Below are 25,119 nucleotides of genomic sequence, written 5' to 3'. Positions count from 1 at the left end.
CACTAGATCAGACTGATTCATGTAATATTGTTAAGGTGGAATTTTTTATGTCCTTTACTGCTGATAATGCATTTAATTATTTGTATTCTCTGCACATGTTTTATGTATGGCTGTGCATGTTGTGTTTTTATGCTCTTCTATGGTGGCTCTTGCGATCGAATAAAGATTGTATGATGACTAATAATTACCACAGTTTATCATTTTGAATAAAAATGAAAAAAATGATGCATACTTTAAAATTGATAGGAAAATTGCAATAGCATTAAACCTGCATCAAATATTAAATATAACAATATTAAAATAATTCTGCAAAAAAAGATGTTACCTGTAATACAGGATTCCGTCAAATCAATGACATGGCAATATTACTGCAATGATATCAATGATCGACACTATTGTTTGACACAATATTAAATCTCCATCCACACTACTTTAAATGAACAGTCTGGCTTATCTCTCTCTGTTAGGGAGCACCAGGAAAGCCATGGTGGACCTGAATAATTAAAAATAGAACAATTACTCTCACAGCATGGGTGAAATTTCCCCGGGTGTCAGGATAATTTATCTTGTGGTTTTCAAAAAGAGATTCCCATTGTGGAGCTTTGTTTTTGGAAACCAAATGTCATGCCTTCTGGGGAACACTCCAAGACAATATTCTAGCTGTTGTCCACCGACAGTGGCAAAGGAAAGACCTCCTCCATCTTAGCAGGTGGTTGGTCACCCACCAAAGTATAAATCAGACCAATAGAGGTTTGATGGTAGTCATCTTTTTAACCGCATGCGCGCTAGCGGGTTCTCCCGCTGCGCGCTGAAATTTAAAAATCGCGGGTTACGTGACAAAGCCAGCTCGTCATGCGCGTAGCGCAGGTAACGCCCATGAAGAGCTGGCTTTGTCATCCGCACTGAAGGGGTTAAAGAAAACTAAATACAATCTTCTAAGCTTATGAGAGATATGAGCAGATTTACCTAAGCTGATACTGGTTCTAGACACTTCAATTTGGATACTCTGAGGTCTGGCCAGATTTTTAGAAGAAGTCCTGAGCAAAATGGCATTACAATTTATAATGCCATAGTTTATAATAGCAGTGTTACATCATATCATAATGACCATGGACAAAAAAGTTAAGGGCAGGAATTAGTCAAATGTTCATCATTGTGCTTAGTCCAAGGGGATTTGTGCAGATAACAGGACATTGGATAGAGAGTTGATAAAACAGTGACAAAGTGTTATTTGTGTGAATATGAAGATGCATTTGTCCCTTGCATTGTTGTATTGTTTAGATTTTAGAGCTCTTCCACTGGTGTTAAATAGCGCTTTACTATTAAAATATGATATTTTAAGAAGACCACAATCAAGTTACTTTTTATACTCTGACAGCAAGACTGATCTGTCACACTGTGGTGAGGTCTTTGAAAATTGTTGGGATACAGGTGGACATGTCCCAGTGCTGTGTGGTTTCAGGTCTGTAAATCTTCTCCTTCTAACTCCTAACTCCACAGCAATCCATCAACCTTCATAACCTCGTTGAGGCCCACAACAGTGTCATCATTACCGTGTGTCGAAAGGATGGGGGTGAGTTACAATTAAGTTACAGTTATTGTTTGATCTTGTCTTTTCATGTCCTAATTTGTAACCATTTCCAGCTGAAAGATAACAAACATTCAAACTCATAAAACATGAAGGCAAGAGAAGTTCTCTGTAACAACCTGTGGCAGCAACCTGCGCATTTTCTGCTTTCTTTGTGTCATTGAAGAGGGGCCATATGGCCTAATTTATTTACATTTTAGATTCTAACAATGCAATCCTGCTTTTCTAGATTTTTTGTCTACATAAAGTCCCTTCATCAGCTAAGCTCTCTCCCATTCTTTGAGTTCACATCATCTCATTCTTAGAAATCCAAACTAGCACCTCCTCCAGGGTTGCAAGAAATGCATGTCCTAGCAGAACACTTACAAAGCCATACACATCCAAATACCAGACTAAATTGCATAAAAAGTAAATGTAGAAGCAGGTTAATTAGCATTTCACTCCATCTGAAACTGCTCCCCAACCTCAAGGGGCAGCCATTGTAGCCAAGATAGAGTTAAAATGTGGATATTGTTAGATATGCAAGTCATTCAGTAGACAGTGGCATGAAAAATGGACATCAGTGGCTAAACTTCTTAGTTGAGGAATCTGAAGATCTGAAGATTTGATAGATGGATTCATAAACACTGCACTAGAGATCTGAAGAACTGAAAAAGAGCTACACAATTGTGCACTAATTGAGAATGGAGATGTGGTATCAATCAAAATCAATCTGAAGGGTCACACTGAGTTTGACAATGACTGAGTTTAGATATCTATACCTCTAGCGATGGAGGGAGTCAGTTATTTGGAAGGAACACACAATTTGAGAATTACATTTTTTCACAGAGATGAAGGTGTCAGATGGTAAACTGCTATGCATACTATGCATTAATGTGGGAGGGAGAGCTGAGGACCAGAGAGTCATTACAGTGCACTGCAACATCTAAGAATAATACTGCCTTTACAAATATACCTGCTAACATTAAGGAAAGAGATTGTGGCAGGCTTAAGTTTAAGAGTCTTTTTAGTGCTGTTAACTGGGTTAGAGATATGAAGATGGCACAAGGATGAAGGGATGTGGAAGAATGGCTCCTTGAAAATGTGTTATCCTGCCTAGTTTTCTTAAGTCTCCAGATCTCAAATCTTCCTGTTGTAGCAATTGTTCACACTTTTAGAGTAGTTCTTAGGGTAATTACCTTTCTCCTTCCTTTTAAATCTAATGACTTTGGTCATCAATTGGACACCAGATTCAACTCTATAGGATACATTTTTTGTTGTTTTTGTGATGGGATGGATGTTTAGGAAGCATGTATGTGTTGTGTGTGTGTGGCTCTTTACCTGGTTGTGCACATTTAATTGATCCTGTGTTTTATATGAATTTGAATAACTAAGGATATATATTCATAGCTTTGCTGTGTTGAAAAATATTTTTCCTGAAGCTTCTTTGAAGAATGTATATATTTTTATAATTATTGCATTTGAAAAATATGATAAAAGAAAAAAAGACCTTTTTACTGAAAAATGAAATAAAATTAGAAAAATTCACATTTTGTGTAGACATTGTTGGTGTATGCCCTGTGTTTGAGAGGTAACTCCCATGATAAAAGTATTTATAGGTCAAGAGGGAGCTTTTTCAGTTGTCTTAGTTCTTAGGGTAATGCCTTCCCAAATACCTCTTTCATCTCAATATTGTACACTGCTGCACCCTTCAATACTGCCTTTAGTTCCTCCAATTAGAATTTTGTGTAATTTCTGCTGCAATGTAATATTGCAATCGCTCAAGGGGGACCATTTAGCATCTTTGCAGAGGTATATTGTGAAATAAAATTGGAAAATCGTATTCTATTTTAAAGCTACAACCCTTGATTCATTCAAGATTGTTCCTTTTAAGAAATTATGTAAAGTGGCTCGCAGAAATGTAAATGTACAGGAATTTATATAGCGCAAATCACCGAGCGGTTTCTAAGCGCTTGCTTAGGGAACCCGTCCTGGTATTCCCCTGTGAGATAACCCCGGCAGGGTATCCGCAAGGTGAAAGTCAGGCATCCCGCCGCGAGGGGCCGTTGTGGAGATTAAGCAAGCTATTGCCCAGAGTCACAGAGTGTGAACCCGTGAATCGAGTAGGCACCGGAGCGAGAATTGTCGAGTCTATGGACAATTTAGGACTCAAGACCCCACCAAGCTGGGAATTGAACCCTGGTCCCGGGCTGACCTCTGCTTCCAGGTCTGCCTCCTCTAACCAGTGAGCCACACTTCTCCACAAAGAAGATAAAGGTGTGCGGAATTTGATGAATTTGATTTCACATAGTTAAGTGAAATTATAGCAAAATGATGCAAAAGTCCGTGCAATTATGCAAAATGTAAATACTTCATTTCCTGCTATTTTTTAGTTTTAAATACATCTGCATATCAATTTTTGGCATGTGGATTATTTTCAACAAGAGCACGTAAACAATTCAGAGAATGGTGCATAATTATGTGAAGTGTCATAACGGCATAATTTCTAGTTATTTTGCTTAAGTGTAAGGCAGAATTCCTGAAATTACGTTGTTGGACCTGGGTCTGTAGGGTCACCCCAAAATGTTCTGCCTTCACCCTCCACATTTTTTTTTTATTTTTTTTTGTTGGCCTTAGGACTGCATTTTGCCACAACTAATCATTACTAAAGTGCTTATGCTCTCGCCATAAAACATGGTTTGTTTGGCTTACACCTGACTGGCATGATTACTTTGGATATAGGTCCCTTGTAGACCATATAGCCAAGGTCTGTGAATTAAATGCTAGATGTGGGAGAGCAGCACATATTGTGCCACCCCCCAAAGCAGCCGCATAAAAATACATCCCGGGTCTGCCATCGCAGCCTGAATGCAGGTTAAACGGCCAATTCAACTTAACAATAATACCCCCTTACCAAATCTTAAACTCCCCTTTTCTGTATATAAGTCACCCCTAAGGTAGCCCATAAGGCAGGGTGCATCGTAATCAAAAGATTGGAGATGCACTTTTAAGTTTTACATGTCCTGGTAGATAAAACACCTTAATTTGTTTTTCACTACTGTGAGGCCTACCTATAGTCAGAAGACATTACTGTCTTGACTTGATTCTAAGCCAGTGGCTCAAGTGGATCAAGTGCTTTTGAGAAACCTCTTTTGGTTGAAGCATATTTGTTTTTTTAATTATTGTTTCACAGTGCTTAGGAATGCTTTACTCTTCTATTTAGTTTCATTGCTGATATGTTAATGGAATTTCTAAATATTCCTAGGCTCTGTATGGCCTGGTAATATAGTTGCAGTGTAGTTGTGAAATGTTTGTGTATTGCATCTGCTGCAGGAAATGTGACCTTTCTATAGAATACCTCTGTTATTAAAGCTACGCGGGTCTCTACCATGAAGATAACAACTCCCCCTGCAAGAGGAAGCCCTTGTTGTTGTAACATTGTTGTTACAGATTGTCTGTAATTAACAAAAATAACTACTGCTTGAGCCATATTTAGTGAACGGAAGTACGAGAAGGGAAAAACTATAGTAACGTGATCCCTTTATGAATAACCTGGCGACAGAAATAGAGGTTTCCTATTTAGCTGAGGAGGATTAATCCCTAACACCGCAGATGTCTCCCTGTAAGGTGAATAGGTTCCTTGGGCACATGCAAGAACTACTCAGGAGACCCATTAAATAAGTACCTGAACTAGACGATTGGTAGCGCTACGTCATACGGTTCATACAAATTAGTGGAACTTTGTATCTGAATAACATAACCATCAGAATATGGGGACTTATTCCACACATATTCTTCTGAGTAAGATGGCCTAATTCCTAGGTAGCTCACAGTGCCATCCTGGACCCCTAACCATACCATGGTACCAGAGGGTATCTGCAACCTCAGTACACAACCCCTCTAATTCTCCAAGGAAACCATGGAAACAGATCTACCCTTTTGTTGTTATTCATGCATGCTCAATGGGAGACACAAGAAAGATACAAACTGGCTTTTCAAACCTTTATTGAAACAATTGTTTTCTTGTGTAAAAAGCATAAACTGCAATTATTAGTAAGATCAAGCAAAGCATTACAACCAGCATTGCAAGAATGGTGAAAAAGATAAACATTTAAATCATTATAATATTAATGTCTGATAATGGTTTTAGTTATACTCCTATCCTAGTACTACCTACACTTTCAAGAGCATAGTGGGAGTAACCTATGCCAGATCTCTTGGGACAAGTCAGCACCCATGCCTATGTATGATGTATCAGGATGCTGATCTGGCATAGAGGAGGCTACCGTCCTATGCAGGATTTAGGCTAGAAACAACGACCAAGGGCTTTGACTCATCTACAGTAAAGCAGAGTCTATTAATATAATCAACAAAGAAGATGCCAATACTGAGTGTAATTCCAAATGAACCTTTTTGTTTCCAGAGCTAACAAACAATAAATTATTAGCCATATATTGGAATTTATCCATCACTATTTATTTCTTTTATGGAAAATTTGTAAATCAACACAACCACAATGAAAAACTTTCAATATATATATGCATGAAGACTAATCAAAGAACGAGAAGAAATTTGGGGAAAAGACATACACTCCATAGAATAGACAATATGTACAAAAAATTCATGCACTCTTGAAAAACATCCGTCTTCCAATCACACTTACACTGCTTTCAATTTATAATAAACCAAACATGTAACACAATAGACAACATGGGAAACAGAATAGTCAATTACTTAATCCTAAGACTGTACAAGATAACATAGAGTAAAAGACTGTTTCTCTAGATATTTAATATATAACAGTTTTTTTACACTGATATATACAATTATTTTGACAAGAACCCAAAACAAACAAGGTCGACGCGTTTCGAACCGGACCCTTTGTCCGATTCTCATCAGGACCAGACAGAATATCTGAAAGAGGAAACATATTTCCTTTTAGAATTGGCAAAACTACTATTTTTAAAAAAAGAGGGAGAACAAAGCGACCAACAATGTGCAGACCTTCCTACCTGAGTGTTGAAGACTTTTCAAAGCTGTTAAGTTCTTTAGAAAAGGAGAGATAGTCTATAAACAAAGGTGGACTAAAGGTTAGTTGCTAAAAGTCTTGTCTAATCGTCTTATTTGATGTGTTCATATCACAAGCAAAAGTACCTGCCATTGGGCTGTGTATGAGCGTGTCTCCTGGAAAGGCTGTTTAAACACAAATGCAGCGGAACACCGTATGTAGAAATAATCAATTGAGTGGCTGCAAAAGAGAAAAACCATTGCTTTAAAAAGGCGGTCTATCTAACAGGAGATCTATCTAACAGGAAGGGCCAACCACTCTCTAGTAGTTCGTGGGTTTTATGGGGCCAGCTCTTTACCTCAAAAGTAGCCTGGTAGGGCTCAGCGTTATCCTCCGTAGACTTATTTTAGGCGCAGGGCTGAAGTCCGTGCAGGCGCACCATGGACTGAAAAAAATGATTGAAAGCCAAATGTAATTTGTGTCTTGAAACGGGCGGAGACAAATACAGAGTAACGACGTAGGAAACAAATTAGCGCGGGGCTATGCGTACCTGAATCAAGACTCTCTGAGTGCATAAAACGGAACGCGACTGAGGGATCCGTGCCTACCGGGGGCCAGGAACACGTTGTCCGCTGTTCTGAGGCAGGTCGTAATAACAAGGATTGCCATTGGTCGCTCGGGGTCATAGTGTAGCGGGGGGAATTCTGGATGTTGTAGTTTTTCAATGTCGGTCCTGCGCAAAACTACCGATGATGATATGCGGCCAAAATGTCAATTTATTCAGAAAACCCGCGACACCTCAGAAAGTTCATTTAATCCATTGTTGACAGTGTTAAATCTGAGAATGAGAGTTGCCTCACGTTGACTTCGTTTAGTTTCCAAGTCGCCTCCTCTCGTGTCCATTTCCAATTTGGACAACACAGTCCATTTTATGTCATGCTCTGTATGCCCTTCCATAGTCCAGTGGTTCACTAGAGGTGCGTTAGCTACAGCTCTTCAGACTCTTGACTTATGTTGACAAATCCGCTGGCGGATTTCTTGGGATGTTTGCCAACCTACAGCTTTTGGCAGGGGCAAAGGATCCCGTATACAACGTTTTTAGTTTTGCAATTCGTAAACGCTGAATGTTTCCAAAATATGTCATTGTATGTAAAAACGTCCCCCTCAATTGTGTTGTCACAGCATATACAGGTGCCACACTTATGATGTCCACAAATGGGCTGAAGGCCCAACATACTTCTTAATGTAGAGGGTTCTTTTTTTGGGAGTGCTGCACGAACTAGAAAGTTGGCAATACTTCTCTCTTTTTTAAAAGCAAAAAGAGGTGGCTGTAGTAGGCTGACTTCAAGGTTCTTCACTAAGTGCCAATTCTGATTGATGACTTTTTTCAGTTGGTTGGCATGCGGACAGAAGGTAGTGACACAGACTGTTCTTTCCAAGTTTGGCCTCACCTTTTTCTCCAGGAGGGCTTACCGCGGGGTCCACCATGCTCTACGCATTGCATTTTTAAGAAGTTTCTTGGGATACCCCCGAAGCAAGAGACGTTCCAACAGATTTTGGGCATGTTCGAAGTATTCATCTTTGAATGTGCAGTTACGCCTAATTCGTAAGAATTGGGCAAAAGGAAGATTTTGGCGGAGATTCCGTGGGTGGTTACTTGTGTAATGTAAAGCCCGATTACGGTCAGTTTCTTTCCTGAATAAAGTGGTAGCCAATGTACCTTCTGATGAATAAACTTTAACATCCAAAAAAGTGATTTGATGTTTATTATAATTGATGGTAAACTGAATGTCCTTTGTACGTCTGTTGAGCCAACACAGAAACTCATTGAGATGTTCCTCACAACCACTCCAAATAAAGAAAGCAGCATCAATGTAGCGCATGTAATGATTAATGCGTGATGAAAATGGGTTGTTATCAAAGATGAATTTCGCCTCAAAAAGGCCCATGAATAGTACAGCCAATTCCGGTGCAAAAGGGCAGCCCATGGCCACCCCTTTGATTTGATAGAAAAAATGCGGTCCAAACATGAAGAAGTTTTTTTGCAGTGCTAATTTGGCAAGGGAAATGATAAACTCGGTAGGTACCCTCGCCGGTTGTTCTCTTGTATTTAAGAAGTAGGTCAATGTTTCAAGTGCTTCTTCCTGGGGAATCTGGGAATATAAGGAGACGACGTCCATTGTAACCAACAGTTGTGTAGATGGATCATACACAATGTTGACCAGTCTATTGATGAATGCAGTGGTGTCCTGTAGATGTGCTGGGACTAGTGAGATCAATGGTTTCAGAAAAAAATCTATGTATTTAGACACTGGTTCCCAAAGAGACTCACACCCCGAGATGATAGGTCTGCCCGGGGTATTTGTTTCATTTTTGTGAATTTTTGGTAATGCATAAAAAATTGGTATGCAAGGTCTTTTGTTCTGTAGAAAAAGTGATTCTTTAGGACCAAGAAAACCTTGTTCAAGGCCTGATTGTATGATACTAAAAAGTTGTCTTTGTAGGTCAGATGTTGGGTCACTTCTGATCTTTCTATAGCAATCCGTATTTTCTAATTGACTCATGACTTCTGCTTTGTATTTATCCGTTTGCCAGACCACTACTGCTCCTCCTTTGTCAGCTTGCTTTATTATTAGTGTTGGATCATTTTTTAATGAGAACATGGCGTCCTTCTGATCTTTAGGCAAATTGAATTTAACGTATTGTTTTTTAGACTCCATTTGAGCGATGGCAGAAAGTATCGTTTTTTCAAAAGTTAAAACTTCCTTTGGTACTTTGTTGCCTACTGGACAAAAATTTGATTTTTTACGGAGACCTGTAACTTCTCCGCTTGGTTCCATTTCCTGATCCTTAAAATAGGTTTTTAGTCTAATTTTTCTGCAGAACTCAAGAATCTCCAATTTCATTTTCACAAAATCTGTTCTCCTCGAAGGGACAAAAGAGAGTCCTTTCTCCAAGACTAGTATCTCTGTCTTGGTCTGGGATCTGCCTGATAGATTAAAAACCGAGGAACTTCCTAGTTTTTGTAAAATTGGTGTCTCGTTGTCATTTCCCATGGTTGGGAGTTGTATCGGGGTCTGCCCCTGGATTTAGGCTAGAGGCATCGAGGCTGCATCTCAGGCACAGCGGTCCAGGATAGTGTCAGCCAAAGTGCTCCTCTCCAGAGATTAGCTCATATGCAGTTTATATAATTAAAAAAAAGTCCACAATTTCACTGTGTCAAAGGTGCAGCACTGATATAATTGTTTGTCTTGAGACTCAGAGCTGTATCCAACCGCACAACTAAATGCAAGCGCATCATATTCAATGTTCCTTAGCCTTGGATACAGTGTACGAATGACATGATAACATGATTAATAAGACGTGCTAAATGCAGAATAATTTCTAAGTGTGCCATTGTGGAAGTACAAGCCATGTAAAAAGTAAAAAGTCACTGTTTAGAAAAAGATGTCAAGTTTAAAAATGTAAGTAAAATGGAGACTTGTGCGCAGGCCCTTGTGTACCTCACAACATTGGTGTTTAGAATTATCAAGGGAGATTACCTGTAGTTAAATGTATAGTTTGCTACTTGTGATTCTATTTATCCTTCAGGGTAATATTCATTTAAATCAAGATTAAACTCCCCTGGGTATGAAGATTTTTAGGAATGGCGATTGATAGCATATGATGGGATATTGGGGAATAAGAATCCGTCAGGTGCTGTGGCTGTGTTTCAGCCTTACATGGCTGCACCCTGTCTGGCAACATTGTCTAGTTTTTTCCATTCATCTTCCTGCAGGTGTGAAAAGTTTATATTTCCAGTCATTTAACCGTAATTTAAATTGTCCTGTTTTTTTCTTTTAATTGAGTTTGGTCAATATAGCTTCATTCTAAGAAGCTGCCAAAAGTTTGTCGTTTTTAATTGGTAAATTGCTTTTTAAAGAAAGTTTAAAAAATATATATTTCATAATAAGTGGTATGGATTCTGCCTGTTGGAGTCCGTTCATCCTAGAGTCAATAAAACCAAATCACTCTGTCAACAATTAGTAAGTTGATTTCAAGAATGTCTTGAGACAGTTATGATTCAGAAGTACAGAAAATGTAACTTGAGTCTAAGTTAAGGATAATACAGCCTTTGACAAGAATATTGGTCATGAATTAAAATATCAATATTAGGTTAATAAGATCTGAAAAAAATTTGTGAGTTGGAATAGGGGAGACCATGGTGATTTACTTCACCTTTTCACCTCTGTAATTTTGTTAAACCTTTTTGACAATAAATCCTTTCTAGAATGATCTTAGTGTGTTTCACTGAGCTTCATAACTACTTTCAGATGATTATTTTTCTTGAAATACATAACATTAATATTGTATTCCCAAACAAGATAATATTGATAGAGACAGCATTGATGGAGTATAAAAAACATATTTTACATAGTGGGAAAAGAAAGGCAATAGTTCATATCCAAACCTCAAGTTCCAGCCCAGTTGGCAGCTAGGGAAAAAGTGCCAAGCTCAACCTTGCTTAAAATATCCTTTGAGATTTTCTATAAGACATATATTTGCACTAACCTTTATCTGTTCTGTGTATTTCTTATAAATGATTTGCACTTTAATTTAAATACTTTTAATAACAAGGGCGTTCTTATTGTTAAGTGAAGTAATAAAATACAAACACTGTTGAATTGTCTCTCTTTTCAATATATTCATTTTCTTAGATTGTAAAGAGATTGAATCACGTCATTTGGTCCCAGGAGATGTCTTCCTTTTACCAGGAAAGAAACTTTACCTTCCATGTGATGCCATTCTCATTAATGGGAGCTGCATTCTCGACGAGGGCATGCTTACAGGTATTATACTGATTAGGGCATCCTTACAAGTAATACATCTATGATGGAAATGATTACAGGAAGGTAATAAATGGTAGCTGCATCATCAATGAGTACTATATCATTAGGAATCCCAATTCACATGTGCAAATCCCTGAATATTCTACATTTCTGCACCTCGTTTAATACATCTATGTTAGGCGGAAGTCGGTATTTATACTTCTGTTTGATTGGATTAACCATTCCCCATCATTAGAGGAACACTGTTTGCAAGTTCTTAGCACATGCCAGACATGACATATGAGCACCAGTAAAATATTTTCTTTGCTTAATATACCATTTAATGTCTTGTGTGTCTGGGAGCAGCTGTCCCTGCAAAAGAAAAGAGGCTTCAGTTTTAATATGATATATTGAAATGGGATGGAATTAGACTGATATACTTTGGAGAGAGAGGGTACACTCTTGATATTAGATATAAACACCCAAACTACTGCAAAATAAGATCCTATATGAGTAAACCAGTTTTTTTTATATATTCAGTCCTTGGCTCCTCTTTGCAAGTGGAGCTTGAGAAACATGACCAACCTTCTAAAATTGTGCTTCAAGTGATTGGGTTCAACAAAAGAACAATGCAAATACAAATTAAACATCATTAAAGATACCAATGTAAGAAATATCATGCTATTTAGAAAAAAACAATGATAATGTTGTTTCAGTGCAAGTCTGGGAAAGAAAGAAAACTGGAAAAATCCCGCTCATGAAAGTCACGTGGGAGAAGGAAGATTTTTCTATGGAAGATGGTCGATCTAGCCCTAGTGCAAGCAATTGGCCTGAAGATGGCGTTTGGGGGTTAATCACTAAGTTAAAAGGCTATGGGTTGATCTTGGCCTCAGATCTTTCCCTTAATATCCTGGTCACTGCCCTAGTAAGCCACTGTTTGAATCAGTTAAATAATATGATCACTCAATTACCCTTATTAGCCACTAACCATTAAGGTATGGCCGTCCTGGTAGCCATCAACTCTCATCTGAGGGCTCCAAGAAAAGATCGCATTCAAGGAGCCTAGAATTCAACATTTGTATTAATCTGGCACCACAAAATCGGCAATGCAATCTCTGAACAAAAAGCTTTCACTGACTCCCTGTTATAATCTAGATCCAATTCAAAATTTGGAGTTTTAATATTGTATGTCTCCTTCACACTTTACCAGTAAAATCTCTCTAGTCACCTGACAAGTAAGGGTAACTTCCTACAAAATACTCCACTCCAAACTTGTGTCAAAACCCATGACCTAAGGTGAAAGCTTATTTTCTCATCAAGGCTGTCTTCCTTGGTAATCTTATCTTCTACCACTCAGTCTCTTGCTGTCATTTAAGGTCTTCAAAAAAGGTTCTGAGCACTCCATTTTTCAACAAAGAACATTATCTGGGACTGGTAGCTATAATCAGTGTGTACGTCAGAAATAAAACCTTAATGGAAATCAGCACATCTAAGTAGGTCAACAGCTAAACCTATATTCAACAAGGTGGGTTTACATCTGGTCTGCAACTTGTGTCAGTGCCTTGTATAGTGATTACAAATCTCAGGGAGGGATGTGCCAGATGTTGAGTTTGACAGTCACACTTTTTTCAACGAGATCCTCTTGTTTACTTGCATTTTTTTAAATGTCCTGAAATATGGGTATGTTCCAGTAAAATGTTATCAACAATTTACAATAAAATCCTGTTTTGCAAGAAATTCTAAAATCTAATAAAATCAGAAATTTAAGGTAACAATGGTAAAGAAGGACTTCAAGGATAGTGACAGGGAATCCCCCTGAACCCTGTAGAGGCATCAAGCACAGTGCCTAATTTGAGCCGGTGGTTGCCAGTACTCATTTTTGGGGGCCAACTCTTATTTTTACCCATCTCATATTCATCGTGAACAAGATGGAGAAAAATACCCAAATGAGAAAGGAGGGACAGAAAAGATAGAAATAATGACACAAAGGGAGAAAGCAAGTACCGGCTTGAGTGAAATATAGGGGCAACAGTGTCTGGTAGTGGATTAAAGAGGCTTGAGGTGGATTAATCACTGTGAAGTGAAGCTTTGATACTGGTGTGAAGATTATTAATAGCATTGCCAGAGCAGAGCTTTTTGCACCAGTACTTAGGGCCCGATGTAGGTAAAATAGATTTACCGATTTTTAATTACCGAATCATACCGATTCGGTAATTAAAAATCGGTAAATCTAAGGGGTGGAGATGTAGGAACATCCAGATGTTCCTTTTACCGAATCGGTAAAAATCTGTATTTACCGATTCGGTAAATACCGACCGGTAATGCCCCATTCATTCCTATGGGCTTTGAAGCCCATAGGAATGAATGGGGCATTACCGGTCGGTATTTACCGAATCGGTAAATACAGATTTTGACAAGGGTGCAGGGGGTGTCACTTTGACACCCTCTAGCACCCCCAAAAAAGATTCGGGGGCCATGTGGCAGGCATACCTGCCCTAAGGGCAGGTCTGCCTGTCATATGGCACAGGTGTGCATGCACACATGTGCATGCACACCGGAATCGGTATTTTACCATCAAATATATTTGATGGTAAAATACCGAATCGGTAGGGGTTGTGGGACTGAGAAGAGTCCCACCTACATAGCAAAAATACCGAATAGGTATGAATACCGATTCTGTATTTTACAGATTCGGTAAATTTACCGATCGGTAAATTTACCGAATCTGTAAAATATGTGACCCTACATACCGATTTGTAAATTACCGGTCGGTAACGGCCGAAAATACCGATTTTCGGCCGTTACCGACCGACCTACATCGGGCCCTTAGTCTTTTTACAATTAAGCACTGGTTAAGGAAGCTGTGTTCTATAATCCCAAGACAAGTTCATATACGCAGCAACAAAGGCTAAGTAATCAACACAGCTCCCCTTTTCTTTCTTTTCCCAGTCACAACAGAGAAACTCCTTTTTCACAGGAAGTAGAACCTTCCTTCCTGTACTCCTTTCCAAGTTTGTTCTGTGAGCACTGTGGACGCAACATGGAATCGTGTGGGGAATACACTAGCATTTAATTGGTAGATACTCATTACTTACTCCCTGGATGTTCCTCAAGTGTTTACACTATTGTCTGAACAAACATTGACATTTTGAGAGTCTACTGTTGACTTTTGAGCTTTATGGCACAATCCAAATGGCAAAATAAAGACTTTTCTTAGGCCAGGGCTCACTGGCACCTTTAACCCTTGCACATTGGGCCTGATTATGACCTAAGGTGTTATTCATCGCCCATGATAAATACCGATACCATGGGGTGTGTTGATTATCGGTGCAACAAATAACACCTATTATGGGTTCATGGGATATAACATGCAAATGTTGGTGTTTAAAGAATCAAAAACCATCTAATATGTTATATACCATGGGCCTGATTCAAAAAGGTAAACTTACACTAGGAGCTACGTTACTGCCATCATTTGGTGTAATTCTGTAGTTGTGACTAAAATCTAAGTGGAAATTAATGTGGGGAACAGACTTTTTTTGACCCGCCTTTTTTTCTCGGCCCCCACTTGAAGGAAAAGGTTGTGGAGATTTGTCAAGCCGCGCCAAAGACATGGGAAGTCAAAATTCGCTTTTCCTAAGAAAACATGGTCGTAACTATAACCACCTCTAGATTTTATTTTGCCTTTTCCCTTATAGGTCCATACTGTGAGTAGTGTTGAACAAAATTCCCATGTTCGCTACCACAATTATATGATGTCCAACTCTCTAAGAAAAGAAGTTTCTGGGTGCCTAAATGGAAAATATATACTTTGGGAAAGGGCTGTGCAGCCCAGAGCCCTTTCTGGCCACCACATGGCATTCTCCCAAGGCATTGGATAGCATTTGATGCTCACCTCACCAGGTGGCATCCTCCCCTTCCCTCCCCCACCCTGCTTCTAAGACGAGCCTTGGCAGACATGACCACTTGCTCCAAAAGGTGGTAATTGTGCTCATTAAACTACATGGACTTTGGAATTCTATACTGAATACCAGTAAAGAAAATTTGGCAATCTATTTCAGATTCCGAGAGGCTAACTCACGATTGTATGAATTTTATTGTGAGTTAATGGCTGGTACAGGAAATTTCACTTTTCCAAAATCTCAGCATTGAATTCGCATAACCTGAATTCGGGCCCATGGTATTTGAAATGTATGTGATTCTTATTTCCTACAATATTAAACATTCTATAGGCTGATGGTACACCAGATGTTTCTCAATGAAAACTTAGGGCCCGATTCAGAGAACTAACTTAAGACAAAATCCTAAACGTACTACTTTTGGTATTCACAGAAGTTAGGATTTTGTCTTAAGTTTGTTTCAAGACAAACTTAAGACAGACTTAAGACAGACTTAAGACATACTTAAGTTAGGATTTTGTCTTAAGTCTGTCTTAAGTCTATCTTAGTTTTGTCTTAAGACAAACTTAAAACAAAATCCTAACTTCTGTGAATACCAAAAGTAGTAAGTTTAGGATTTTGTCTTAAGTTAGTTCTGTGAATTGGCCCCTAAGATTTGGTTTTCACCAACACAGAACATGTTTCTAAAATGTATGCACTGAATCATACAAAATGAAACAAAATGTCAGGCTACTATAGTGTTTCATTGACAAAGAATTTTCCAGCAGTTTTGACAAGGAGCCCACAATTGCAGAGTATGGAAGGAAAATGATGTCATGTTCAGTCCTGTGTCTAACATAAACACATTTAAACCTAAAGGCGAGAGCATTCCAGTCACAAAGATCCCCCTGCCGAACATCAACAACTCTGTTCCATGGAAAATCCACTGTGAAGAGGATTACAAGAAGCATGTCTTATTCTGTGGGACCGAGCTCATACAGACAAAAGCATCAGGTACTGGACCTGCAAAAGCAGTTGTACTTCAGACCGGTGAGTTATTAGAATCCATTACCATTCCTTCTATCATATTGCAACGAAAAACTGTACTTCTGATTGTCACTATACATTTGATTGCTTAAGTTAGAAAAGGTATACTACTGATACTATGGGCAATGCAAATATATGTATTAAAATGGAAATTAATCTACTCCATAAATGTTTGGAACACAGTTTCCTCATTCTTTGGTTATACTTGTAAACTCCTTCCAAGAGACTATGGGCCAGATGTAGGTAATTTCTATTTACCGATTCCTAAATACCGAATTTTACCGATTCGGTATTTAAGAACCGGTAAATAGAATGTAGGTAAACAATCGGTACATTTTACCGATTCTGTCATATTCGTTAATACCGATTCGGTATTTACCAAATTGGTAATAAGGAATACCTTCTTATTCATTCCTAAGGCCCATAAGAATGGATGGGAAGCCATTCACTATTATCGATTCGGTATTTACCGAATTGGTAATAGCGGGAGCATATTCAAGGGTGGCAGGGTGTCACATTGACACCCTGTTGCCCCCCTGAATCGTGCATGTGTGCACATGTGGCGCACATACATGCTCTAAGGGCATGTATGTCTGCCACATGGCACTTTTAAAAAAGCACAAAATTGCTTTCTTAAAGGTATTATGTATTTACCGATTGTAGTTGGTGGTAAATAACGAATCCTTAAACATAAATTGCACTCACTTGAGTGCTCCCTACATAGGATGTATTTTACTGATTCCTTAAAATAACGAATCAGTAAATTGCGGAACCCTTAAATCCAGACTCCTACATAGCAAAGGGCTAAATACCGTTCGGTAACGGGAAATTTACCGATTTGTGGCCATTACCGACCGGTATTAGCCCACCTACATATGGCCCTATATCAGTAAATATTTACTGGAAAACAAGATGAGTCTTTAGAAAACTCTTTTGCCTGAATTGACTTCTCCAGGATTATGACACAAGAATGCAGGATGATTGCTCCCTACTTTCACCTCCTGGAACCTATGAATCATTCCTACTTTGCATTGTTTACACTGTTATTTAACCATTGAGATGAACTGTGTTTTAGAGCTGTCACAACATAATAACTGTTGGCCAAACTAAATGAAAATAATGGGGAATAAATCCAACAAAAACTAAAATTGAGAAAATTATAATTGGTAAGGAAAAAGCTGTACTAAGGGCTCAATTATGGGTGTGGTGGTCTTACTCTCATACTGCAGCAGGCCCAAGTACATTGTTGAGCCAGTGACCTCTCGCCTGCCATATTTCAATGTTACCGCTGGCCCAGTGTGGTGCTTCTGATGGCACGGGACGCAGCCAGCTATATAGATTGTTTTCACACTTGTCAATGCAGTTGTGTACATTTTGACAGATCTTGGAAACTGTTGAATATCTTTCACTTATTTAGAAGCTGTGCAATCTTGTTCTGCTTTAACTTTATGTCGGCCCATATATATTTTGTGATCATAAATCTTAAAGATGCCTCCATGAGGATTTTTAACTTCTGGCAGAAGATCAACTGGAAAGTCACACAGCCAGTATGGTGGTAATTAGTACACCTCTTTCTTACTGAACACATCTTTGAAGTCTTTATAAAGTTCTGAGTTAGGTGAAAGGAGAACAATCCACAAGTTAGGACCATTTCCTGTTTCTGACCTTTAGGTGGAAAATACTTATCATCACACTGGGGAGAAAAAGCAATCTTCTGCTCCTTCCAATTGATCCGAGGATTATGCTGGAAAAGCCAATAGATTCCTAATATCATTGGGAAGGTAGTGGCATCAGGGAGATCAAGGGAGATCAAAACGTATCTTTTCGATATGTTCATTTTCGAAGGAAATCACCAAGGGCTAGATGTAGGTAAATTGGATTTACCGATTCTAAAATACCGAATTTTACCGATTCGGTATTTTAGAATCGGTAAATCCTATGTAGGTAAAAAATCGGTAAAAATTACAGAATCGTTAAGATTCGGTAATTACCGAATCGGTGATTACCGATTCCGTAATTGCCATTCATTCCTATGGGCCTCCCGAATCGGTAATTACCGATTCGGAAAATAGGGAAAGCTTCAAGGGTGACAGGGTGTCACTTTGACACCCTGTTGCATCCCTGAATAGTGCCTGTATGCACATGTGGCACACATACATGCCCTAAGGGCATGTATGTCTGTCACATGGCACAGGTGTAAATGCACAGATTTGCATTTACAGAGGTATTCAGTATTTACCACCAACTAATAGTTGGTGGTAAATAACGAATCCTGTAAGCACAGAAGCACTCTTCAAAGTGCTTCCTACATTTCGTTTACCGATTCGGTAAATACCAAATCGGTAAATACCGATTCGGTATTTACTGAATAGGTATATTTGCCCCCTACATAGGAAAAGCCTATTACCGGTCGGTAACGGCCGATTTCGGCCGTTACCGACCGGTAATGGCCTTCCTACATCTGGCCCCAAATCGTTTGTTTCATGACAAACACCTTGCTTGAACAGAACTTTAACATTGATTCCCAAAATGACTTCTGCTTTTTCTGGACTGGACTCTCTGAGGTACAGGATGGCACAATGCTGCAGAGCTGAACTATGACTCACTGATAAGAAGGAAAAACAAAAGACAGTCAGTAGTGAGTAAATGTACAGAACTTTATAACGAGAAAGAACATATCAGATATGGAGCTGCTTACTGATGTGAAATGTTGCCTCACTGGAAATACCCCCCACCAAATAAGGAAACTTGCCTAAGAACTGACAATGAAATGTCCACCTCTCTCCAGAAAAGTAGAGTCCTAGCCTATGATGTCGCCAGGATAGATCCAAGATACAAAAGTTCCAGCGGACGTACCTTCATTAGGGAAACAGAAAATTGCAACCCTGCTCTTTGCACACAATACTCTCCTCGTCTCCAAAACACCTATGGGACCACACATTCTATTAAACTGTTTCAAGGCCTTCTGTGATGAGAGAGTTCTTGAAATAAACATTTTGAAGACAAAATTGATGATGCAGAACCCCCATAAATCCTTCAAGGGGTGTGTAACTTTAAAGAACATTCCCCTAGAGAGAGTGTGGGTAGCTTCAAATACTTGGCATCAAATTGTCAGAAGTGATGGCCTAGAAACAGCACCTAAACAAGTCCCATCTTAAATTTCTACAGGTAACTGGGGCTCTAAGGAGAGAACACTGCTGTCCCTACACAAAACCAGTTGCTCCAGCCCTAGAGCTATGTAAAAGAAAGGTTGTGAGCAGTGCCCTTTACAGGACAGAGCTCTGGGGCTTTGAAAAATTGGGTGACATAATAGCGACTAGGAATAAGTTTCTCAGGAACTTAGTGTCCCTTCCTTCTAGCACACCACTCTGCCCCTAAAACTGGATATGGGTATAAAACCAGTCAAGGACTTAGTGAAGCTTCCCCCGCTTCTACTCTGGCATAGGATTGTATCCACTACAAAACTGTCCACGTACGCAGCTGCTTTAGATGAGGTTTGCTCACTGGACACATCAAACAAAATAGGATGGATTAAAAACATTAGAAACCTCATCATCTATATTGGGATAAGTGGGCACAGTATTAACTGCCCAGTACTACTTACAAATAAACAAACTAAAGAATTGTATTCGGGCTGGGTAGCGCAGATAGAATCAAAGGCTAGCAAGTGGGGCAGACTACCCAAGGAATTTATAGATTTCAAATCAAGTTGCACTTTAGAAGGCTATTTTGACCTTATCAAGGTGCCGGCTGATAGAAAACTATACACACAATTTAGCCACGGCTCCTTGCCGTTAAATTAATTCACATATTATTATTATTATTATTATTATTATTATTGTCACCTATAGAGTGCGCGGCTACCCCCGACGGGGTTGTCCCGGCGCTGGCAGCAGCAGGAGGGGGAGGCTAGGAGATTCATGGAAGGTTAAATAGCCAAGTTTTCAGAGCCTTCCTAAACAGTCTCTCTGTCTTGGCTTTCCTGATATGTATTGGCATGGTGTTCCACAGTGCAGCTGTCTTAACAGTGAATGAACAACCGCCGAAACGCGCCTTTTTATAACGAAGAACTGATAAGAGTTCCTGATTGTTGGATCTCAGGGATCTGGTCTGGGTGTATTTCTGTACTCTAGCTTTGAGGTACTTGGGACCTCTCTCTGTCAAAGCCCTGCGTGCTACGGTTAATGCTTAAAACTCTATTCTTCTCTTTACTGGGAGCCAGTGGAGGCTTCACGGGTGAGGGGAGATGTGATGACGAAGCGGAATGTTTCTGATCAGCTTTGCAGCTGGGTTTTGAATAATCTGTAGTTTCCTGATTAAATAAGCTGGGGGGCCCGGATAAAGACTGTTGGCATCGTCTAATTGTGAGGTGATCAGGGCATGTACCACTGTCTAACTGCTGTCCATCGGGAGAAAATGAAGAAACCTACGGAGCGTTTTTAATTTCCAGAAACATTGAGAGGATACATAATTAACCTGTGCTTTGCCTGAAAGAGCAGAGTCAAATTTAAAGCCCAGGATTTCTGCATATTCTTGGCCCTGTGAAGCTCCACAGACCAAAGGTTGTTCCTGTTGCTCTGCCTCAACCACATCAATTGGTGTGCGCAACCACGAAGTTCCTGGGCCACTTGTGGGGAATACAAGGGAATGCTCTGAGCTCAACCCTGATTTTATCCTAATATGCCCAGATCTTGATGGTGGGAAACTGGAGCTTGAACATGATGGCATCATATCACTGAGAGGGGAAACATCGTTTACAACGCGTTGTTTACACCGCGTTGCCTTTACAATGATGCCATTACAACGCAAGTCGTTACTACGACTTGCGATGGATGGCACTGTTGTATAAGGAATATTGTAATTTTATATTCCAACACCTTCCCTACTGTTACGTGGGCTGGTGTTAGAATATAAAATTATAATATTCCACAATCCACGCACACCAACGCAAGTTGTTGTAACGACTTGCGTTGTAATGGCAGCGTTGTAAAGTACCGCGATCTAAAAGATCGCGCTGTACTAACATACATCCCACTGAGAGAATCACTGGACACTGATCTTATGTTCCTTCATGCTAGTGGAAGTATAATTTTAATAGTTTATTTCTACCACATTTTAGTGACACAACCCCAGATAGCTGTTTTGTTTATGCACTTAGCATAACTGCGGTGCTGTTTTTAAGGCATATGTATATATTAATGAACTGTTGTGATTTTACGCAACTATAGTTTTTAACTTTTTAAAATGTATTGGGTTGTATATATGTATCTGTACTTTTATGGTCTGACGACCGAATACATTTTATTTTTGGATACGGAAATACGTTCTAAATATTCAAGGCTAATAGCAGAGGGAAGTCAGGAGTCTGTGAAAAGAGTAGCAGAGTCAAAATCCAATAATCAGTACTAGACACAAACAAGGGTAAGTGCAAGGATGAGGAAGGAGGGAAACCAAGGGAACTAGTAACAACAAACACTGCTAAAATGAAGGAACAAAGAAATGGGTGCGAACTGAAGTATCAAGCGAACGAGTCAAAACAACTGATGTTGCCAGACAGTCTTCCGTATCCACTACTTATAGTCCTCTGCCCTCTCTTACCTGGCAGTCAAATCCTGGTCCTTAGGTGGTTGGGGCAGAGAACATGGGACACAACTCTGGAAGTGTAGACTCCACCGCTCTGTTGTCATCTCCCCCATATGGTATGCCTCTTGACATGTATGTGGTGTCTTGTGGAGAAAAATGTCACTTGTTCCTGTGAGTTATATTGAACCCTCTATTTACATGTTTTCCCCTTTTGGTTGGTTGAGTACCAACATGTGCAGTGGGAAATTATCCTAGCAATCCTTCCCTACATGAGACATAGTGTTTCTCCAAATGACAGAAGTTAGCACCCTCAAAAGAAACACAAAATCACCAACAGCCAGGCCATGTAGTAGTCCTTATACCAACCATGAAATTGTACCATTTGGACCATGAAAAAATATCAACAGGATCTTCCTTGCAGCTGATTCCATGTTTTCTGTCTGAGAAAGATCAGAGGATGTACTGGGCAACAGAAAGGGGGTATACATAAAACATAAGTTCATCTTTCAAAGTACACGTTACATGTAAAATATTTGTTAAAAAAAGTCAAAAAAATTCCAAGTTTGTTATATATGTTCTTCATCTATCTTTATAGGATTCAATACAGCGAAGGGTGATTTGGTGAGGTCTATTCTCTACTCAAAGCCGATTGATGCCAAATTATACAGAGATGCAGTCAGATTCCTCCTCGGTCTTCTGGCACTGTCCGTTATTGGAGTTATCTATTCAGTGACTGTGCACACAAGCAATGGGGTAAGTGAAGTTTCAGATAAACATGGCATCCTTCACAACACTTAAAGGTAGGTATGTTCCTGAATCTAGGTTTATTCTACATCTAGTCGTCTTGACATCCTGCAACTGTTTGATTGCTACTCGGATCAATGCCCCCTGCTCCCATACCAACAAAATACCAAAAGGATAATACATCCTGTTTCATAACCCAGACAAAGACAAAGCAGGTGCCACATTGAGGGTATCTAATAAATCAACTATTAGGCAATGAATTCACAAAAGACTACTGTCATTGGTTATCTTTCCTACTGCTTAATACTCTATATTTATAGGATGAACATTGCTATTAATAAGTATAAATCCAATCCCAACTATAAATCATGCTTACAAAGTGCTATATCTTAGGCCCTTCTTACAATCTGGCATTTCTTGTTCTGACATGACAGAGACTGATTTGAAGTCTGTAGAAGGGATGAGTTCCTTCATCCTCTTTATGAGAAGAGTTTGGACACTACAGGATTTAAGAACTTACTTGTTGTGTTTGACCATCTTAAGCTGAGAGTTGTTTGTCTTGCATGTTTGTATTTTGTTTGTGAGGTTATAGTACTTTTCAGGCCATCTTCAGACATGAAGTCAGACCCTTATTTCTTGTCCTGACCGAAGGCTTTAGTTATGATTTTTAAGAATGTGTTTCATTTTCCTGTGAGCTCATGTTTAGGAGATGGTTGACTCTCCAAGATTCTATGTTCTTGAGGAACATGTGTAAGTGCAGTACTTCCTAAACAAAGTATATTTGTAGCTCCTTGAAGCGACTGAACAGCATGGAGGACTGTACGGATGCTTGCGGCATGGACACTCCTAGCACTGGTCTGGGAAGTCCTGAACCAACTTCTATACAAATAGTTTTCGAATGAACTACAATTTGCTGCTTGATAATGTCTAGAATATGAAGAGACTATCATGCTTTGTAATTCCAAAGACTATGGAAATAGGCCTTGGCTAAGTCAATAGGTCTGGCATTGGCACACTGGTGCAATTGTGATTTGTTTTTTACATTTTTTATTTTAAATTTAGTTCACAAAATGAACAGATAGGAAACCAGACTGTCACCTAAACGTGTCACCATACATTTCAAATACAGAATAAATACATAGCAAATTGAAACAATATTCACTTTGGTGGATGTTTTACTATTGATCTGATTTTCTTTTAAAGCATAATTTGTCTTTTATTGTGCAGTGCATTTTGCAATTATATTTGAGAAGCTGACAAGAAGAAACAATCAACCAAGTGTTCAAATTACAGGCTGTTAAAATATCATACTGTCACTAAAACACTTTTCTAACATCAATTTTAAAAAGGAGACACTAGAGAACACATCCTCTAACTGAGCACCTGAATTCCAAGCAACACCAATACCCAATTTTAAAGATGTTTTACATAAATGTGATTAAAAAAATCAATCTTTGTGCAGTCACCCAAAGTGAAGGGAGCCACTGGTAGAATGGGCTGATTTATTACCTAATGCAGCATGCTGTGATTGGTAGAAGCAAATGTGAATGACACTTTAATAGGCCAATGGATGAAGCCTGCTGATCAAACACCCCTTTATGTATATATATTGTGTATGTTTTTTTCTTGAAAATGTATGAACATTAATTAATTGGGGTGCATGGTGGTAATAAAGTACACACATTTCTTAGTTTCAATCAAAGGTCACAACAGTGTAAACCTCAGCTCAACCCCCTGGTAGCTATGTCACAGAGCAGCTAGGCTAAAATTTGAGAAAATGTGTAAAGCATTTAAGTACCAAAACAGTTAAAAAGTGAAGAGACACAGCACAATAAATATCCCACCGCAATTTATGAAAATAGAGACATTTTTTATAAGCAATAGGACAACAAAGCAATCAAAATCCACTGAAGCGAACCAGAGATATACATTTTTTAAGATTTAAGTGAAAATTTGCACCACTAAGTGCCAATCAATGTTTCTGGACGCGGCAGACCGGGACCTTGGCACAATTTCAGGCTGACCTCAGGGGAGTCCACATCAGAAGCTCCATTTCAGTAAGCAACTGGGTCGTTTTTTTAAAAGAAAAGCAGTGACATTTATTCTAACTCCAAGTAAAGAGTAGGTCGCTGCTGAAATTGTAACTGCCGCCATGGAAGCAAAGACCAGATATATGAAGTAGGTTGGTTTTGCTGTGTCACCGAAACTTCGTAGATTTCTTGCGGCCATTTTTTTAAGTCTCAGCACAGAATGGTTCTTGGTCATTTTTTCAGAGGTGCTGGGATCTTTGAGTGAGACGAATCTGAACTCCAATTTGATGCTGCGGAACTGCTAGTCAGAAACATTTTCCGACTGGTCGCAATGAAGCTCTGGAGAAAGAGTTACACAAATGTCCGGACTTTCTTTTGGTACCCAAACCACTACTAAGACGAGGCAATAACCAACATGGTAAAAGTTCCCAGGGTCAACTAGATCCACTTTTGC

At 39.2% G+C, this 25,119-nt stretch overlaps 1 protein-coding gene across 3 annotated transcripts in view; it reads left to right on the top strand.

Moving 5' to 3' along the window:
* The window catches only part of LOC144791804 (putative cation-transporting ATPase 13A4), a 362,855-nt gene that overhangs the window by 78,602 nt on the left and 259,134 nt on the right, over window positions 1-25,119 (top strand). For all 3 annotated transcript variants that reach the window (XM_078666578.1, XM_078666579.1, XM_078666580.1), the window contains exons 9-12: window positions 1,501-1,573; window positions 11,273-11,404; window positions 16,141-16,311; window positions 22,487-22,644. In XM_078666578.1, the coding sequence (XP_078522704.1) occupies window positions 1,501-1,573; window positions 11,273-11,404; window positions 16,141-16,311; window positions 22,487-22,644 (534 nt within the window). The remainder of the gene's footprint in view (window positions 1-1,500; window positions 1,574-11,272; window positions 11,405-16,140; window positions 16,312-22,486; window positions 22,645-25,119) is intronic.

This window comes from Lissotriton helveticus, chromosome 11, assembly GCF_964261635.1.
Source record: "Lissotriton helveticus chromosome 11, aLisHel1.1, whole genome shotgun sequence".
NCBI lineage: Eukaryota > Metazoa > Chordata > Amphibia > Caudata > Salamandridae > Lissotriton > Lissotriton helveticus.
This window is presented reverse-complemented; position numbering and strand designations above follow the sequence as displayed.